The following is a 21540-nucleotide window of genomic DNA, read 5'->3' on the forward strand; positions in this document are numbered from 1 at the left end:
CACACTTCAAGAAAGATATCACTGCTCTAGAGGCAGTTCAGAGGAGAGCAACCAGACTTATTCCAGGTCTGAAGGGAATGTCCTACTCGGAGAGACTGAGGGAACTGAACCTTTTCACCCTGGAACAGAGAAGACTACGTGGGGACTTGATTCAAGTCTTCAAAACCATGAAAGGGATTGACCACATCAAACCAGAGGAGCTTTTCCAGATCTGCAGCGAGACACAGACCCGGGGACACAAATGGAAATTGGGCTTCAAGGCATTCAAGACAGAAAACAGGATACACTTCTTCACACAGAGTTATCGCTGGGGAGTTTGTTCCAGATTGTGACGTGGTTGAAGCTGAAAATTTGGGAACATTCAAAAATAGACTGGATAGGATCCTTGGATCACTCAGTTATTAATGGACACCAAACGTGCACGATGGGTCGAATGGCCTCCTCTCGATTGTAAATATTATGTTCTCATAACTTTTCACAGATGACTTTGAGCTCAATCAAATAAAAAATAGCAAATTTCTAGAGGTTAAAGAATGTCAAAACAAAAAATTACAAAATGTCATAAAAGCAATGAAAACCAAAATGTGACAAATAAGTACATGCTTAAAGAAAATCTTATAAAAATGCAGAAATTTCAAGCTCGACAGATCTGTTCAGACATGTTTCTTTAAATAAGCATGTGAATATTTGTCAACCAATCAGATATGATTTTCCAAGCTCACAGAAGATTTGTCACATGATCATGCCTTTTTGACTAGTCAGATTAGCCTGTGCTTGAGGAGTTAGTTTTGCTAGTATTGGATTGGTACCGACAGACCATACACATTTAATTACAGAGAACCATGCAAAAGAAAAATGCCATAGCACGTGTAAAATGAGAACCAGACCTACCACCAAATATGTTATTTAATTAATTTCCCTTCAGCAATAAATAAAAACAATCATCCATCATTCAACAATGTTTGCTTGTGTAGGCTACTCTTACAAAATACTCTCAACTGTGTTCTGCACAGTTTCATAAGGATAGTTACCAAGAAGATTTATAACACAAATCAGGTATGCAATACCTTCTTTCCTTCACACTGAAAGCGTAATGAATGGCTTGAAATGACCATATTGACACGATACTACTTTTTCTATGTTTAAAGTGTTATGATTCATTCATTAAAATAATTAATTATTTTGCAACTAGAGATTCAAACCAATTTGATAACTTTTAAGAATGTAAATCAAGTTTACTCACCTTCCACAGTTCCATCATCTATCTCTGAATCCGTCTCAAAGCGAAGAACAGAGATCTCTTGTAGTGATGAGAGGTTCTTGTTTGACTCTGGTGGTGGATTGACATTTAGAATTCTTGCTAAGGCTTTTGATGAAACAGGGGGTTTCTTCTGGTTTCTTTCAGGTTTCTTTCCATGGTGGACTTGTGTCTGCAAGGAACAACAATTAAAGAAAATCACTGTGGCATAAAACACAAGGAATGCTGCATCTATACAATTTACATGAGCTTGACTTATAAAATGAACTGAAAAGGGTAGTGCATTAAATACATAGTGCTTTTGATAATTTATTACAGAGAAAAACATAAAGGAGCATTTTACCCTATCATGAGATTAGTTTACAAATGAGAGGAGGTCATTCGACCCATCATACTCGTTTTGTGTCCATTAATAATTAAGTGATCCAAGGATCCTATCCAGTCTATTTTTAAATGTTCCCAAATTTTTTGCTTCTACCACATCGCTGGGGAGTTTGTTCCAGATTGTGACAACTCTCTGTGTGAAGAAGTGTCTCCCGTTTTCCGTTTTCAATGCCTTTAAGTAAGCCCAATTTCCATTTGTGTCCCCAGGTGCGTGTGTCCCTGCTGATCTGGAAAAGCTCCTCTGGTTTGATGTGGTCAATGCCTTTCATGATTTTGAAGACTTGAATCAAGTCCCCACATAGTCTTCTCTGTTCCAGGGTGAAAAGGTTCAGTTCCCTCAGTCTCTCAGAGTAGGACATTCCCTTCAGACCTGGAATAAGTCTGGTTGCTCCCCTCGGAACTGCCTCTAGAGCAGCGATATATTTTTTGAAGTGTGGTGCACAGAACTGTACACAGTATTCCAGATGAGGTCTAACTACCACATTGTACAGTCTGAACATTACTGCCCTTGTTCTCAATTCTACACTTTTGACAATATACCCTAACATTCTGTTTGCCTTTTTAATTGCTTCCCCACATTGTTTGGATGGAGAAAGTGAGGAGTCCACTTAGACTCCTAGGTTTTTCTCATGTGTTACCTCTAAGTAAGGCCCTAGTACTGAACTCCAGTGGAACTGCCTGTACTTCTCAGCATTGAGGAGACCATTAATTCTGACCAAATCCCCAACTCCATTTGCAGAAATGCAGCCCCAAACTTGCAAGGAACCTCCACCATGCTTCACTGTTGACTGCAGATACTCATTCATGTACCGCTCTCCAGCCCTTGGGCGAAGAAACTGCCTACTGATGCAGCCATATATTTCAAATTTCGACTCATCAGTCCAGAGCACCTGCTGCCATTTTTCCACAGCCCAGTTCCTGTGTTTTCTTGCATAGTTGAGTCGTTTGTCCTTGTTTCCACGTCAGAGGTATGGCTTTTTGGCCGCAAGTCTTCCATGAAGGCCACTTCTGACCAGACTTCTCTGGACAGTAGATGGGTGTACCAGGGTCCCACAGTTTTCTGCCAATTCTGAGTTGATGGCACTGCTGGACATCTTCCGATTACGAAGGCATGATGTGTCATTCATCTTCTGCAGTAAGTCCTCAACATTACCTGTTTCTTTGTGCTTCTTCAAAAGAGCTGAGTTTGGCTGTTCCTCACCCAGTTTTATTCCTCATACACAGATGTTTCTGTTTCAGTTAATGATTGTGTTTCAAGCTACATATTGAATTGATGATCATTAGCACCTGTTTGGTATAATTGTTTAATCACCACCTAAAAGGATTAATTTACATTTTAAAAGGTACATGCACGATAAGCTTACAAACAAAATCAATACGATTATGATCATTTCAGGTCAATTTAAAATTCCCATGACTTTTCCAAAACTTTATGGATATTTTATGATATTTTAAAACATTTCCAAGGCTGGAAATTTGAAATTTTATTTCCATACCTTTTCCAGGATTTCCATGACCCATGGAAACCCTGTTGCTACTAGTCTAATGCTGTGTGTAGCTTTAGATTTCACTTAACATCTAAAACATGATTGGATGGAGGCGCCTGTGAAGTAGTCAAACATAAAATAGTCAATTTTAATCTGGGCACTGCAAGCTTTTTCCATTAAGATTGTTTACATAATTTTTATATAAAATAAAGATTATAATGTTTTCTATTGTAGTGCCGTCTCCTGATCAATTGGCGCTACACAGAGGTTCAGTTCAGTTATAAAAGATGTCACTATATATTGTGACTTTTCACATTTTGTTCCACAGTACTATCCATAGATAGTCCAGGAGTAAGACTAAGTTAGTCCTATGCTTAGTATCCACTAGAGGGCAGCAGCAGTTATTTGGGGGTTTGTTGCAATTGAGACCTTTGTGAGGAGTCCAAATAATCGAGAGAGAGAGATTTCCAATCAGGAGGCATTTATTACGAGCGGCCGCCCAGAAGAAGTGTTCACAAGAGAAAAGTCTTAGAGAAGTTACAAACTACAGGCACATGGACATCAGACAGCAGAAAAAGATAACAGGGTCTGTCCCGTGATGAGTGGAAGCTCAGTTTCTGCCTGACAGCTGCTCAGGAAGATCCATATATAGTTTTTTAACCTTCAGAGGATGATACAGGCGGATCCGCCCAAAATTGTGGCATCAATTACAAAGTCAGAATTATCAGATAAACAATTTGAGATAAAGACATGCATTTTTCTTTAGCTACGTAGCTGAGATTCTGCTGAAAAAAAAAAATGTGGTTTGTTTATATCCAAGGAAGCAGCATTCATTCGGTGAGGGTTTCCTGGATATGACGCTTGCTCAAAACACATCTTATCAGACAATACTTGTAATTTTAGTCCTTTACTCTCCTGTAGGATAGCATTTTACATTTTAACATGCTTCTTCCATTACTTGTACTTGTATTATTTTGATTTCCCCTTTGCTCCCTTTCCCGTAGCCCTTGACTGTGACCTAACATCTTGTCCGCACTTAGCTTCAGGATCCAGGATGCAAGACCTAATTTATTGTATTCACTTGTGGAATTTGTAAAATGTATTATGCTTTGTATTATGTAAATCTGAATTTGTAATGTTTGATGCCTTGTACTGAACTGTATTTTTGCACTTTGTATTTCTCTTATGTTTAGGATAAGGGCGTCTGCCACGCAATGCATAATAATAATAATAATAATTATTATTATTATTATAATATGGGATAAATACATAATCAGGTGCTTCCAGAAATTTTAATTTGGACATTTCTAAGAAAAATACATTTGAAGTTCGCAGTAATAACATGAGATGCCTAAGTACACTGAGTAGGTAAGAAAATCAGTTCAATCTGGTTTTGGGAACAGTTCTTCAGAACCTATAGATTGGACTTCAATAGGAGGAAGCTGAAACAATAAAGACCTATGAGCAGCACAGGGGGACACACTCTTAGTGCTCATGCAGGCTCTTACTTGAGGAAATAATTGACTGGACACATTTCATGAACATTTACTTTTCTGAAGTACCTGAAAATCATTATTGAGATCAATGAAAAGGCTTATTTTCCCAATAATAAATAAATAAATAAACAAACTAACTAAATTAATGGTGTGATATATGTATTAATAGTAATAATACAGATCAAAAAATATAACAAATATTTCTAGAGCCCGCTCCTTCTCATCCCTGGCCCCTAAGTGGTGGAACGACCTGCCCACCGAAGTCAAAACAGAGTCCTTGACCTCATTCCGGCGCTTACTCAAGACGCATCTCTTCCGACAGCACTTGTAATATTAGTTCTCTATCCCTGCTAGATAGCACTTCAGCTTATTATGCTCCTCGCGTTCTTGATTGTTTTCCTCTTTGCTCCCTTTCCCGTAGCCCTCGTCTGTAACCCTACATCTTGACTTAGCACTTAGCACTTAGCTTTCACCGTCCAGGATGTAGGAAGTCTCTTACTGTATTGGGTAAATTGTAAATTGGAATTTGTAAAATGTATTATTTTGAATTGCTATGTTTTAGCTAAGTTGAATTTGTAATGATTGATGCCTTGTACTTCTCTGTGTTTTTGCACTTTGTCTGCACTTATGTTGTAAGTCGCCCTAGATAAGGGCGTCTGCCAAGAAATAAAAATAATAATAATAATAATAATAGTAAGAAATTAGGAAAAGTAGAAAAGAACAGTAGTTAGGATGCAGAGCAAAGAGATTTGAATTTAAAAGGCTTGAGAAGTTGAAGGATGGGAATATGAGAGAAAATAAGGAATTTACTTGGTGTAAATTAATGCAATTGTATACATTTCATTAGACAGTCATAGCAAGTTTAAAGTTATGAAACTGTCTGGCAGTATCAGTTTCAGACAATATCAAGCAGAAAATAAGTGAGTACCCCCCAGAAAGGGGGTATTGTCTGCGGCCTCAGCTCCCCCAGCTCACCTGCCAGACAAGCAGACTGAAAGGACTGTGTGAGAGAGAGAGAGATAGAGAGTAATGGTTGCATTGATAATAACACTGATGCTGTTGCAGACGAATAAGGCAAATACCAGATGAAAGCTGCATAAAAAGAACTATTCACAATTATATTGGGAATCGTTCCTAATGACACTATGAGAATAATTACAAATGTATGGTTATGAGAGTTTGTTTAAATAATAAATAAATAACTGATTAATAAGATTGGGAACTGCAGGCTCCCATGGAAAGAATCGTACATGGTAGGGAAATAGCCCTACTGTGTACCTGTGTTTTACAATTTGAGAGAGATGCCTTTTATAAGGAAGATCTCTAATGTTGTGTGAACCGCACATTTTGTCTACAGATGACCAATTTATTCCATATTATGAATCTATCCGATATGCACATTACGAATCATATGCTTATGGAACTGATATTGGATCCTTACGTCCTAGGGCAGAAAACAAAGACAATCCATGATGCGCTGTGAAAAGCTCAAGAAATTTCAGCTGGCCACTGCACCTTCCATAAGAGAGCTCAAATACTCCTTCCTTGGCTTCCCGTCTGGCGCATGATTTTGGCCATACAGGCAAGAGGAGGGGTGCATGAGTGAAGCAGTTTTTTTAAATTGGTATGCCCCAAGGATTTATAGTAAGAACTCAACAACACAACAACAATATTGTGAACTTTCCACATTTGTCAAGCTCCTAATCCTGGGAAGTGAGCAAAACACACTGCAAATCCTCCCCCTTGGTGTGCTTCTGTTCATATACAAATAGACTGTGTTCAAATGCCTAAATGTTGTGGTTATGTATATATACTTGTAATAATGGATATGTTTCTAAATCGGTTGAAGCCTATAGCTGTAGGAAGGCTGAAGTAGTAACAGTAGCAAAAATACTGTTAAGGGATGTTATATGCAGGTTTGGCATTCCAATGAAATTTCCAGCGATAGGAACACTCACTTTAATAAATTTGAACTCCCAAATTTGTTATCCAATTTTCCAGAATTTGGACTATTGTTATTCATTATATTTAATACATTGTTTTAGTTCATAATTATTATTTTTTATTAGAAAGTTCAAACTGTTGTAATTTTACATTGAGTGTATTTGTATTGTACTTTATACAATATATTGATAAAGGAAAAAAAAAAAAAAATTGTCCAATTAATCAGAAATTGGCTTTTCCCTCCACCCAAATTATTGTTATCGGGATCGGTTTTGAAAATCCACTATCGGTCGACCTCTAATAGATTACTCCATATTGTTTTCCTTGCTGCAAAGCTAAAGACCGGTGCAAATAAGCTTAACAACATGAATTAGTTGGTCGAGCGAAAGCATCGCAAAAGCAAAGTTAGGCTTCTATGCACAAAGTGCTGGAAGCCTATTGTTTCTGTTAGGATTTTTATTATTAATAATAATAATAATAATAATAATAATATTATTATTATTATTATTAGGGGGCCAAGCAACGAAGTTGCTGGACAACCTTTTGTAATTGGTAGGATTATTATTATTATTAGGGGGCCAAGAAACAAAGTTGCTGGAACCCTATTGTTATTGTTAGGATTATTACTAGGCTTCCACGCACAATGTGCAGGAAGCCTATTGTTTCCGTTAGGATTTTTAGGCTTCCATGCACGAAGCCGCCATGTTGCGATTAGAGGCGAAATTGTGAAATGCTACAAAAATCTTCCTCTCCAAAACCAACGGACACATGCATATGCCACTTCATACACATGCATACCTTATGCCCCACTATTCATCAGAAGTTGCTCGGTCTCACGCTTTGTCCGCCAGGCTGCGTTATCTGATTCAAGATTTGGTGCCTTCTACTCCATGTCACAAATTGGTATGCATGCCACTAGTACAGAGGACTATCAAGGTTGTTAAAGGCGAGTTGCCCCAGTGAAAAACATGGGTGCTGTGCGCCAATGAAAACAACGTACGCTCTGCTTCAGACAAGTATCACATTACCTCTACACTGGAATGCAGTACACACATGAAACTCTACATGCGTGTATGCCTCTGCCTTGAAGAGAAAACCAGAGAATGAAGTTTGTGGGGTTCACGGTTTAGCCGTAATGTTGGATTTAACATGAATCTGCATGTGAAAATAAAAACAGCTAGTACTCCGGAACTCTAAAGCCCAGTGCCCTGAAACTGTGCATGTATTACATTGACACTGCTATCTATCACGTCTGTAAGACACAAGTGACCATGTGCAACAACATGGCAGCCACAAGCAAATGACTGAGCACGTATGCAAAATATGCGTATTTATAAAAGCATGAACTTTGACCCCAGAAAAAACCCATGAGCCATATTCAAAAACTCAAACTTGGCACAATAATAAATTACAATGTTATGCTTGATTGTGGTGAGTTTTGTCACCAACGGTGACACCGCGCGCTGGTACCGATGCTGAAGGCCATGTCACATGCAGCAGTGAATATCTGCAGAACAGTGAATCCTAAGGTGCTTACATTTTCAGTGATTAACACTAGTACAGACATGTGTCAAAGTTGAAAAAGCCAAGTTGATTGGACAAAAAACATGGTTGCTATACACCAATGAAAATGACAGCCTCAACCATATACTGACATTCGTTATGTAGACCTCTACCTCCATCATGTGTACAAACTTATATATATATAGATAGATATAGTGAGGGAAAAAAGTATTTGATCCCCTGCTGATTTTGTACGTTTGCCCACTGACAAACAAATGATCAGTCTATAATTTAATTGGTAGGTGTATTTTAACACTGAGAGACAGAATAACAACAACAAAATCCAGAAAAACGCATTTCAAAAAAGTTATAAATTGATTTGCATGTTAATGAGGGAAATAAGTATTTGATCCCCTATCAATCAGCAAGATTTCTGGCTCCCAGGTGTCTTTTATACAGGTAACGAGCTGAGATTAGGAGCACTCTCTTAAAGGGAGTGCTCCTAATCTCAGCTCGTTACCTGTATAAAAGACACCTGTCCACAGAAGCAATCAATCAATCAATCAGATTCCAAACTCTCCACCATGGCCAAGACCAAAGAGCTGTCCAAGAATGTCAGGGACAAGATTGTAGACCTACACAAGGCTGGAATGGGCTGGAACAAGACCATCGCCAAGCAGCTTGGTGAGAAGGCGACAACATTAACATCACATTACCTCTACACTGGAATGCAGTACGCACATGAAACTCAGCACCTATGTCTATGTCTGTGCATTGAACATAAAACCTGATAATTAAGTTTGTGAGGTACACGGTTAAGCCGCAATGTTGGATATAACGTGTCATTGTGCGAAAATGAAAACAGCTAGTACTCCGGAACTCTAAAGCCCAGTGCCCTAAACTTTACATGTCTTACATGGACACTGCTATCTATCACGTATGCAAGAGGCAAGTGACTGTGTGCAACAACATGACAGCCACAAGAAAATGACTTAGCACGTATGCAAAATACGCGTATTTATAAAAGCATGAAATTAACCCCAGAAAAACCTATCAGCAAAATTCAAAAACTCTCAAAATTGTGTTACAATACGTCACTTATGACAGCAAATATATTCAGAACTATAGCCTAATGAACTTAATTTGTCAGTGATTAAACTAGTAAAAAAGATCTGTCAAAGATGATGAAGCCAAGTTGATAAGACACAAAATCTGGCTGCTGTACACCAACCAAAATGACAGCTTCACATGCTTCAGAGGAGCTTTTCCAGATCAGCAGGGACACAGGCACCCAGGGACACAAATTGAAATTGGGCTTCAAGGCATTCAAAACGGAAAACAGGAGACACTTCTTTACACAGAGAGTAGTCACAATCTGGAATAAACTACCCAGCGATGTGGTTGAAGCTGAAAGTTTGGGAACATTTAAAAATAGTCTGGATAGGATCCTTGGATCACTTAGATATTAATGAACACCAAACGAGCACGATGGGTCGAATGGCCCCCTCTCGTTTGTAAACTTTCTTATGTTCTTATGTCAGGCACATCATGACATTCCTTATGTTGACCTCTAACTCCATCATGTGGCCAAACTTGAGAATTGCATTCGGCATTTTAAATGACACAATAATGAAAACTTCACTTATATGCTAGAATTAAGTAAAAATGCAATGGAACCTTACAGAATTGATGCATGCAAGCAAAAAAAAATATATTATAGTCCAGTGACACTGAAATGTGCACTACAGAATACAAAAGATTGAAAACCTAAAAATGTTTAATACATTTAATTGAAATTGAAAATTATACATGCATTTAAACTACAAATGCCTGCTCAAATCTGAAATCTACTGATACAACATGGAAGCCTTAAAAATTGCATGCAACTTCTAGTTATTATTGTTTTTGTATTCATAGCACATTTATTATAATAAACATGTCTTACCATCTATTCAATTTAGATTTCTCTCATGACATTTAGACCAAGTGGATAAGCTAGAATATAAATTAATCATTGCACACAAACCAGAAAATTCCTGTAGGAAACACTGGTCTCCACTACGCTGTCTGGCAGTCCCAGTGACATTACATGGAGCCTTTCAGCTGCAGCTGTGCTTGATTGGGGTGATACAGGAGTCCGTCCACTTGACTCTGCAATTTAGCCTCACAGAGGGAGCAGCAATATAATGCTCCCTTGAGCTTCATGATTAAGACCTCTGGATGCAAATCCTCTTCCAATAGCCCTTCCAGGAAAGATGCGATGTTTGGCAACAAACTCTCCATGCTCTTCACACAACAGCCTATCCCAAGACACCGCACCTCTGTCTCTTTGTCCATTGGCGTTGCAGATTTCTCCAATGTTGTAGGCTTTGCCTTGTCGACATAGGCAGTGTCGAAATCAAGAGCATCAACGCCGAGGGGGAGACTGACGTTGAAGCGTCAATGTCGACGTCAAAAGGATATCTGAGATTACAGGGGAGGCTCAAAGAGACACTCTCCCGTCCGTAGATCTCGGGGGCGGAAGGATCACTCCTTCACATCATTCCAACTTCTCTTCACTGGCTACCTGTGCGCTACAGGATAGATTTCAATGTTCTCTTAATAGCATTTAAACACTAGGGGACTGGCACCTACATATTTAAAAGATCTTCATATTGAATAAACTCCAGGTAAGCCATTGAGATCCCAGGATCATTTAGTGGTCCTTAAAATACACAAGAAAATGGCAGAGCATTGAGTTATAGGCCCCCGAATCTATGGAACGATCTTCCAGCCAATGTAAGAGACAGATGAGTGTTCAGCCATGATTTAAAGGCTAAACTTTCTAGTTTCTGTTTTTCTATCCATTATAACCCAGTGCTGCTGCATGCACTGCATGCAATGCACAATTGTATTCTGTCCTGTAGGAGATGTCCTGCATTTTATGATCAGCACCTGAGCACAATTACATTTTTTCTCCTCCAGCAATAGTCACCTCTGAGGGGCTGACAAGGGACCTTGACCCCCATCCTGGAACCCCACAAAGAGGCACAACCCACCCCAGAGGGATAATGAGGTACCCAATCACGGAGGGCTAACAGTGCACCCACACCCAATTGACTGACAACTAGGGATGCACCAAATGTTCGGCAACCGAAATGATTCGTCCGAAAATAGCAAAAAAAGCACTTCGGCCGAATAAGTGAAAAGAGCGAATACATTTTACCGAACGATGACGTTTTTGTTGACGCGATCAAATAGCAACCAGCTCTTGCTGTTTATTCTGTATTCGCTGTAACTCGAACGCAGTTGTGTTTCTGAACGCAGAGCGGCAGTCTGAGTGTGGTGTGGAGAGGAAAAGTCAATCGTTTAGTCAAGTAGATTGTATAAATTAGATAGATAGATAGGTCTTATACATTTTGTATTTCGCTGTTGTGACCGGAAAACATTGCCACAAGGACGCTAATGTTAAGGCATTTTCGTTGCAGCTCACACTGCTAAACAGGCAATTGAATGAAAATGTTAAAAAAAATGTAAAGGAAAAACATATTGTTTGGTCAATTACAGCTGAAATTGCAAAATATTCCTTTATAAAACAAATAGTGACAACCTTTATAGTTAATTTGAAATTGTGACAAAGTTGTGATAATGTCGGGACAATAATACAAGAGTCTGACAGGAGGTGCATGAGAGTTGACAGGTCTGCCGTTATTGCCATTTCCGTACATCTTCTAATAATGTATTTTTACATAGATATTTATTTAACAAAGTTGTTGTGTTAGATAAGTATTCATCAATTACAATGTATTTGTATTGAAACGATTTGCGATAGAGACATGCATGTTTTGCTGCGTAGCGGAGATTCTGCTGAAGAGAAATGTGCGGTTTGTTTGCATTACGTCTTTGCTGGTGTGCATGGTATTGACCAAAGGAAAGGACGTCACTGTCTGTAATCATTCCTAGAGATTATATATTTTTTACCCAACCACAGACCGTGACTCTATGAATATCTAGCCAATCCAATAAAATCCTTTTAATGGCATGCAGAAACCCACAGAAGGGAGTAGCAATGAAGAGGAAGAGGAGTATGAAAAGCAATAATATAACACCATATAACACCCCTTCTCATGCGTTAGTGTGTTTATACAGATCCCCATTAGCTGCCATGTTATTTCATATGTGATTGATTAATTTGAAAACGATGTTCCCACCTCTACTAGCAAGTGTTATAATTCAACAGAATGTGTTTTGGTCAAAGACCTTATAACACTTGCAAGTAGAAACTGTGTGGGAGCATGTTTTTTCTATCCAGATCCTTTTCCCACATACACACCTGTCTAGTCTATACAGGTGTGCAATTAGCTTTTGTTATAGTGATTTGATTAATTACCTGAATAAATTGCCACGTTTTAACATGTTCACCACACATTTATGCACCCTCATGCATTTTTGGTGATGTTTGCCTTTGGCTGGTAAAAATACCAAGTGGCTGGTAAGTTTTTTCCTTCTACCAGACACAGTGGCTAGTGGCCAAAAAGTTAATTTTATCCCAATTCCGATCCTAGGTACTTGTCTTACTACTTTTCATAAAGAAGAAACGGCCACTTGTCCTGAAGAAGTAGGCTAAGTAGGCTTATGTCTAGGACGATTATTAATTTGTTATAGGTTCATCCACTTTTTGCACTCTTTTCAATGCATTTTTTAATACACTTTTTTGTTCTAGGCGTACAGAGTACGTTACATTCTTTCAGCTGTCAGTTATAGGCTTAATATAGGCTATTCAAGAAGGGGGGCTCAAAGATGGCCAAATAAAAATATTTTTACTTTACTAATTTATTTATTTTAAGTTATATTGTGCTTTGTTGGCATAATATCTGCTGGAATGTTCTTTGAAAAGCAAGACAAAATAGTAAAAAGCACATTTAGACAAATGTATGCAATGGTGAAAAAAATGGCAAAATAATTGGAAACAAATTTGAAAAAGCGTATTCGGTATTCTGCCTTCGGCCAAGTGTTTCATTATATTCGGTTTCGGCCAATAATTTAAATTTCAGTGCACCCCTACTGACAACCCATCATCACCTAAGCCCCCCCCCCCCCACCCAGTGAAGGGTCCCCACCAGAGGGAAGACCACAGTCAACAGCACCATTTCTGACCTTTCTGATATTCTTGCTGCTGTAACATAATTATATTGCCTGGAGGGGAGTATAATATGATGGTTGGAACTTAAACCTGTGAAAGCACTCAGCAATAACCTGTTGCAAAGAGTACAAAATTGAATGATTAAGCAATAAATCAGTATTCAGTATTAGGGCCTATGTTAATGATCTGGAATAGTTAGCAAACTTGTCAAATTTGCAGATGATACTAAAATAGCTGGCTCAATAGATACAATCTCGGCAGCACAGGTTATTCAAAGGGACTTGGATAATATTCAGGCGTAGGCTGACACCTGGCAGATGAAATTCAATGTGGACAAGTGCAAGATTTTACATGTAGGTAATAAAAATGTCCACTATAATTACACCATGGGAGGAATAGAACTGTAAGTAGTAACGCATGAGAAAGACCTAGGAGTCTATGTGGACTCATCACTTTCCCCATCCAAACAATGTGGGGAAGCAATTAAAAAAAGAAAACAAAATGCTAGGGTATATTGTCAAAAATGAAGAATTTAAAACAAGGGAAGTAATGTTAAGACATTACTGTCTGAAGAAGTGTCTGTTGTTTTGTCTTGAATGCCTTGAAGCCCACAAGAACGATACATAAATGTGCTACCTGTCACATCGGGGTATGCCGAGAATGCTTTCACATACACGCAAGCCAACTTCCCTTGCCAAACCAAAAACAACAATAACAACTACTACTAGTAGTACAACAACAGCAACTACTACTACATAGGGCTGCAACGATTAATCAACTTATTCGACTAGTAAAATACGTCGACTTCAACTGCTGAAATAGAATAGTCATTTAGCTATGTTGCCTCTATCTTAACCATTGTTATTGATATCCTTGATCTGAGCCCTTTCGCCTAATATCCTTGGCCCGTATTGTACCTGTGCGCGTCTAGAAGTCTTCTGTCTATTGCGGCAATCCTTTCAACTTTTACAAGTATATAAATAAAGTTTTATTTTATTATTTCTAGTTTTATTATTAGTTGTACATGTTTAGTTGTACTTTATTTAGTTTTTAGCAAGAGCTATACAGTGCTGTGGTGAGATACATTCAGAAAACAGTGCTGAATAGAAGGCAATGTCTAGTCCTCCTCAGGGCAAGCCCCTGTTGTGAGTTTTTTTTTTTTTTTGGTAATCAGTGCCCTATATTTACAGAGTTCAGCAAACTCGAGAATAGGATGCCATGTTGGCACCAGAACCTCATAAGAATGCATTGATAATTGATTGTTGTGATTATTTGAATAATCGATTGTTTTATTTATAGAATAATCGATTATCATAATAATCGATAGCTGCAGCCCTACTATTATTACTACTATTACTACTACAGATAGTACAACTACATCTACTACAACAACAGAAACAACTATTCTAACTATTCTATTTCAACACTCCAAAAAGAGTGTATCCCTTGACCAAGAACTACAAATATATTCAACACCATAACAGGTTTTTTTTTTTTTAAACACGGACAAGGACTAAGATACTACAACACACCTTGTTTTTACCCAACTGGATTCATGAACATTTCCTAAATCACTAAGACAAAAGGATTTTACAGCAGAGAAAAGCTTCCTTGTGCCAGTGTCTCCACAACTAAGTTACATTTAGAATTTGTAATAATCATAACATTAATAATACTTGCAGATGTTTTAACTAGAGCCTGACCAATACAGGTTTTCTTGGTCCGATACTGATAATTGGGAAGCTAAATTTTCCGAATACCGGTATATCTGTCAATATATATATATTTTTGGTTAGCATGCAAAACCGACATTTTCTAGCATGGACCCCTCAAATCTCTCCCTGTCAGAGAAATATGCAAATATGCACCAAAGGCAGGATTTTTACATTTTGCATTATAAACTTAACATTAATTTTCATAATAACAACCACAAATCAAACATTGTAAAAATAAATGTAATAAGAGAGAATAAAGGAAAAATATAAACAAATGCATGTTCTATACATTAGAACAAAGACCAAGTTATATGAGCAATTTCACACACAAACAGAAAAATGTGCATGTTCTATACATTACAGAAAATATTATTATAGTGTTAAGTGCTGGTCTAGCTTATATTAGCATTTTGCACTCGTCAGGTTCTCTCTGGTTCACAATTCCTGCTCCGTGCTCAGTACTGCCAATCGCACAGTGGCAGGTTATAGTGCAGGCAGCACAGCCTGCATTTGTTTTTAAAAAATGTATTTAAAAATGCCCTCGATTTGAAATAGCTTTATAATTATAATGTATAGTTTCAGTTTTATCCAACATTGTCTGAGATGTGTTTTTCACTCATTTAGTTTAGATGTTTTACTGTGATCTGAGCTTGCTTGTAATTTGTAAACTGTTTTTGTTTGCTGATATCCAGTCAACATCTTCAGCGAACATTTACTGTTTTTCTTTATTTTAATTCCTATTGTCAATTTTGAAAAGTGATTTCATTAACTTTTCAGTAAAAATGTGCCTCTGTGCCATAGTATACGGTAATCTTCAGTCATGATGAAAAATAAACAATAATCAAAACCATAGATACTCAAATGCAGCACAGCTTTCAAAAATACTTTCTATTGGTTTTGAGGGTTTTAGTAAAATGCATGTTTATTGGTTGATAAGCCCTGCGTTTCTCCGTGGGTGTATTTTTGTTTCACTGCGGCTCTCAATAGTCTGCACGCGGCACTGCTGCGCATGAGAATCACTGGAGTTGGAAGCTTCCAGCAAAACCCAAAGCACCATGATAAAAAATAATGGTAAATAATTATAATAAGGACTGTAAAACCAAATAAACATGTATTAATTTATTGTCTGAAGTCTGACGAAGTAATTTGAACAAAATATTTAGCCAATAGTTTCAGAAAAGATATCGGCGGAATATGTGTCGATACAGATATTTATGTAAAAGCCCAATATCGGATGATAATATCGGTGCTCCGAAATATCTGTTGGGCCCTAGTTTTTATATATATTTCCTGCTTGTCTGCCATTTCCGCCTGGATGCACTCACACCACCTCAAGCTCAACCTCCCCAAATCGGATCTCCTCTTTTTCCCCCCCACTCTTCCTCACCTTCTGCTGACCTCCCCAGCTCGATCCCCTTGGAATCCAACACACTCTCTCCTTCTTCTTCTTCGGCTAAAAATCTAGGAGTCACCCTCGATCCTGCGCTCTCCTACACCCAGCACATCACCACGCAGACACGCACCTGTAGATTCTTCCATCCGTCCCTTCCTCACCGACTACTCGACTACTCCCTCCTGGCCGGCCTACCTGCATTTACTACCCGCCAGCTCCAGCTCATCCAGAACTCTGCGGCTCGTCTAGTATTCTCTCTGCCACGATTCGCACACGCTACTCCACTGCTCCGCTCTCTCCACTGACTCCCGATAGCGGCACGCATTCAGTACAAGACTTTGACCCTCACCTACCGCTGTCTCGACCACACTGCACCAAGCTACCTTCAGTCACTCGTCTCTCCATACATCCCTTCCAGACCACTGCGCTCCTCCAGTGCCAGAAGACTAACTCTGCCTCCTCTCAACTCTCCTTCCTCCAAAGCCACTCCTTCTCATCCCTGGCCCCTAAATGGTGGAACGACCTGCCCACCGAAGTCAAAACAGCAGAGTCCTTGACCTCATTCCGGCGCTTACTCAAGACGCATCTTTTCTGACAGTACTTGTAATATTAGTCCTCTATCCCTGCTAGATAGCACAGTTTTTATTATGCTTCTCACGTTCTTGATTGTTTTCCTCCTTGCTCCCTTTCCCGTAGCCCTTGTCTGTGATCCTACATCTTGACAGCACTTAGCTTTCACCGTCCAGGATGTAGGAAGTCACTTACTGTACTTGTGTAAATTGTAAACTGGAATTTGTAAAATGTATTATTTTGAATTGCTGTTTTAGCTAAATTGAATTTATATACCAAGCACTGCATTTCTTTTTGGGGACATTTATGAACTTTAATTTTTGTTTTATTATTTTCCCCAAAATTACATGTGCATTTTGTAACAGACAAATTTCAGAAAGTGTAAAAATAATCGCACCAAACATCCTTGAGGGCCGAACTTTGAGAACCACCGGTTTAAGGCAATTCACGTTTTCATTATTATGGCCTGCTCACAGTCCGAACATCAGTCCCTTAGGACATCTCTGGAAGAAGAAATAAGGAGAGGTAAACTAAGTAGCATAACTTCTCTAGGTGCAGACAAACTACCCTGCAGTTAAAATGGCACAAAATAAATGAAATTTGTCAACAGGTTTTCAGCAGTTAATAAAGCCAAATATGTGGCTACACCACACAAAATGTTTTTTTTGTATCAACTTTTCACATTTAACCTAAAAAGGATAAGCAAATTGGGTGACACTGTTGGTTGAAAGGCTTCATAAATCAAAGGGGAATGTATTAGCAATATACACCAAAATAAGAGTGGTAGAACATTAAACACGGCTGTAGCTTTATTAACAAGTATATAAAAAGTAAAATTCGGAATACTAAAGTAATTGAGCAGCACTCACATTATTTTCTGAATATTCATGTTTTAGGTTGGGTTCTTGTTACTCAGATTTCTGCAGTTCTGCACAGAACTGAAGAATCCCACCATTCCCATTGATAAAGCAGTACAGATCAGTGCAGAAATGCAGAATTCTACCGATCCCAGTAGTGGAGAAGGGCAGATACATCTGATAAATCTGCGTTGCAGGAATGCGATGCTATGATGCTGTGTGGCACTCAGTGACCGGTAGGAAGATGACAAAAACTGGAAGTCTGTCCTGTTGTGATTAATTGTGGTCAGCAATGGACATGTCTGTTGAACACACAGAAAAGAAGCATTTTGCTTACCCTTATCTCCTGTATCAAATGGAGAAATAGCCACAATCATTCATAATTAATACTCCGACAATTTTAAAACTTCATGAAGTTGGCAAAAGAAAGCAGTAAATAAATAAATTATGCTTTAGATTTGAACATTTATTTGTGCATACTCTTTTTATTCATATTAGTTTGATACCACTGCATAATTTTGTTCTTAAAGAATCAGTGCCACAAAAAGTATATTAATCCTCTACAAGTTTTAGTAATTTTACAAAACGTAAAAGCAGTAGCTATTTTAAGTAAATATACGTTGAATGAAGGTACACTGGTAATGACTGAGTGCAAGTGCAAACAAAAAACAAAACAATGTGGGAGGCTTACTAATGCAGCCAAATTAAAAAACTTCTACTTATTGTATGGCAGAGCAATGGGGGAATCTGTGGGCAAAATCAGGCTGTTTGAGGCGCTGTGTGATAGAAAGCAAACTAGTGCATTATGTCACTAACCATGAATCCATTGGCTGCAGTGTAATGCATTGTGATCTTAATGTTTAAAACAAAATGTACTTTAGGATTATAATCCTCAAACTTAATGTGTGATTAAATGTGATTAATGCATTTTGCTGTACTGTAGCAATACTGCAACATTGAAATGATGTGCATTATATGATATGCACTTATTCTTTAATGTTGTGACATGCTTTGGAAAGGTGTTCCACTACATACAATTAAGATTGATTTATTTAATTTGAAAGAGGATTAAAGATTCCCATTGTCCAAAATAAAAAGGGACATATTCCAGAAATATGGTAAGAGTTTTGATGGTTCATTCAACAATATTATATTCTGCATTAGTGGTCCCATTAGCAGACTGGAGCTCCCGTTCTCCAGACCACAGAGGAATGTGGGGGTAGGTTAGTAATGGATGCAGGTGGCAGGAGGGTGGGTGGAATGATTCTATCTGTACATATTTGTCTTATTATTTTGTTGTCATGTTTGCTTAAAAACTTAATTACAACAAAAAAATAAACATTGTTTACAAAAATTGCCGTAAACAAACCAGACTTTAAGCACTCAAGACAAAAAAGGTTCGCCATCCCTGCTATATAGGGATTAGAATTATGGTCAAGATTAAAATAATAACATTAAAATGTAATATTTTGAAAATATTTAAAATATGCTTTAAAGATTTACACAACTCCTTACCTTGTCCGCTGTATTACACGACGATACCAGAGGAAATGTTTTATTCGGTACAAATACAGGAACTGCATACACTGCTCCAGGTGGCAAAAACCGTGGCTTCTTTGCCATGTTTCCATGTTGACTCGGAGCTGCTGACTTGCGCATGGCAAAATCCTTAGACCTGCCAGTAATTCTATGATGAATAAGAAAACACTGTCAATCAGTTACATTTGCTTCACAGGAGCTAGGCATAAAATCTATCATACTTTTTACATCGTGTCGTTTTAGCAAAATATCGTAGGATAATATACGCATGGGAATCAAATATTTAATCTGAGTCCACAAATGATGTACATAATACAGAGAAAGAAAACGTAATAAATGAAACGACAAAACTGAAGGTCCTAGCATGTATAATGCAGATGCTAAATAACACCACGATGTCTTTCTATGCTTTAATTTATTTTAAAATATACATTTAAATTAAATGTATGTCTATTCTAATGCACAAATTACAGTAATTAGTAGGTATAGGTTACGTGTCCAGATGTACTTATGTGTAATGATGTAGCCAACGTATCCAAATTAGTTTCTACATACGTTGCATGCCATATTTTTGTTAATAAACAGCTATTGTCATAAAGACATTTGGAAAAGATGATCAAGTAATCCACCTCTCAAGCTTGCGTTGCAGAAGCGTGGTCCACTATCAAATTCAAGTGCGAATAAGTACATTTAAATGATTTTGAAAAGTACGTTGTGCAGCACTGAAAGCTGTACCAGACCACACTTCCACAAACCCGCCACTGCTATATTCACTGTATCAGCTCAACTCTCCCGCGTGAACGTCAGCCTCGCTCCCATAGGCTGCTTTAGCTAACTTCTCCACAGATCTGCACACTTCCGCCGATCCCATTGGTGGAGCCTCTTGCTTTACCACTTTGCCACTTTAATCATGGACGCTCTATGCTACCACTACTAATTAAAAATATATATTGTACATTACAATGATATAAGTGGTATTTAATATATATATATACCTGAATTTCCGTATTTTTTTAATGAATATAAACATAAGAAGTGCTCAAAATATTGTATTTAACATATATAGTTCTATGACTTTGCAAATTGAATCACATCTGCCACACTGCCAACAACTATGTTTCCATGGTTCCCCCTACCTGGCCGTAAACCAGTTCACGACAGTTTGCGAAAATTTTTGGTGTTTGTTAATACAGCAAAGCGGGCAAAGGATACCAACATTAAACAGATGTGGGTGAGTCTGCTATATATTTTATTAAAAGGATGCTTATGATTAATATATATTTGTTCTTCAACTTAGACGTATTCATGCTGCTATGACATTTTTAACATTTTCCTTTTTTCTTGTACTTCTATATGGTTAAGTGGTTTGGCATATGTTTTTATTTAAAGAATGTGTGTCCGTGTCCGAGATAAGTGTTTCTGTAACTTTTATAAAGAAAACAAATGTTATTGTCAAACACAAATGGGAGTATAGTTCAAAATATGCCAAAATGTAAATTATTTTTTAATTAATTTTAAATTATTTAAATCCACAGCTTGACATTAAGAACACAATACATACAACTAAAAAATACAACTACCCATTTTGATCCAGGCAGACTACATGGGCAGGCTATGGAAATAAATGCATAGATAAATCAATAAATAACATTTGAAATATTGACATTTTACTGTCTGAAACTAAACATGCTGTGCTTGTACTAGTGTTATAGAGTTACATAAGCTATTTTGTATATATCGGGCACAGATCTTGGTTTATGTAATGTGGGACAGGACCCTGTGGTTTGTACGCAGACACTTTCAAGCACAATTATATTACATAATGTAAACATTAAAATGCAGCATGTAAGCCTTTTGACTCATCCACAATAGAGAAAGTCAAGCTATTTGTATCATTAATGCATAGACACAACATGTTGCCAAGGCAACCAATCAAAGTGTAGCATTTTTGTTATCTGTCCCCAAAGCATAATGAATTCTCAACCCTTGGCCCAGTCAGCAACACAGCAATGGCACGTGACATACAGCTTTAAAAAAAAAAAAAAACAATCTACAGCAAACAACTGAGTAAATGAGAGAAAAATTGATTGGGTTGTAGTTTGCAAGGAGAAAGAATATTGAATGGCTACAATAAACATACAAATGTATTGTACATAGGATAATGAAGAATAACAATAGAATCCAGCTGCTCTGATAGAGCAGCAAGAATATACAGTTCACTTCAGATTGTTCAAGTTCAATGCACCTACATCAAACCACCCAGAATAAGAAT

The 21540-nt window shown here is 37.8% G+C and overlaps 1 protein-coding gene across 3 annotated transcripts in view; it reads right to left on the reverse strand.

Moving 5' to 3' along the window:
- Positions 1-20017, reverse strand: part of rad54b (RAD54 homolog B) — an 84315-nt gene extending 64298 nt beyond the window's left edge. For all 3 annotated transcript variants that reach the window (XM_066691615.1, XM_066691614.1, XM_066691613.1), the window contains exons 1-3: positions 19898-20017; positions 19245-19416; positions 1244-1430 (exon numbers count right to left, since the gene is read on the reverse strand). In XM_066691615.1, coding sequence (XP_066547712.1) covers positions 1244-1430; positions 19245-19388 — 331 coding nt within the window. In that variant the 5' untranslated portion in view covers positions 19389-19416; positions 19898-20017. The remainder of the gene's footprint in view (positions 1-1243; positions 1431-19244; positions 19417-19897) is intronic.
- Positions 20018-21540: the final 1523 nt, after the last annotated feature.

The sequence above is a fragment of the Amia ocellicauda genome, chromosome 18 (assembly GCF_036373705.1).
Source record: "Amia ocellicauda isolate fAmiCal2 chromosome 18, fAmiCal2.hap1, whole genome shotgun sequence".
Classification (NCBI taxonomy): domain Eukaryota; kingdom Metazoa; phylum Chordata; class Actinopteri; order Amiiformes; family Amiidae; genus Amia; species Amia ocellicauda.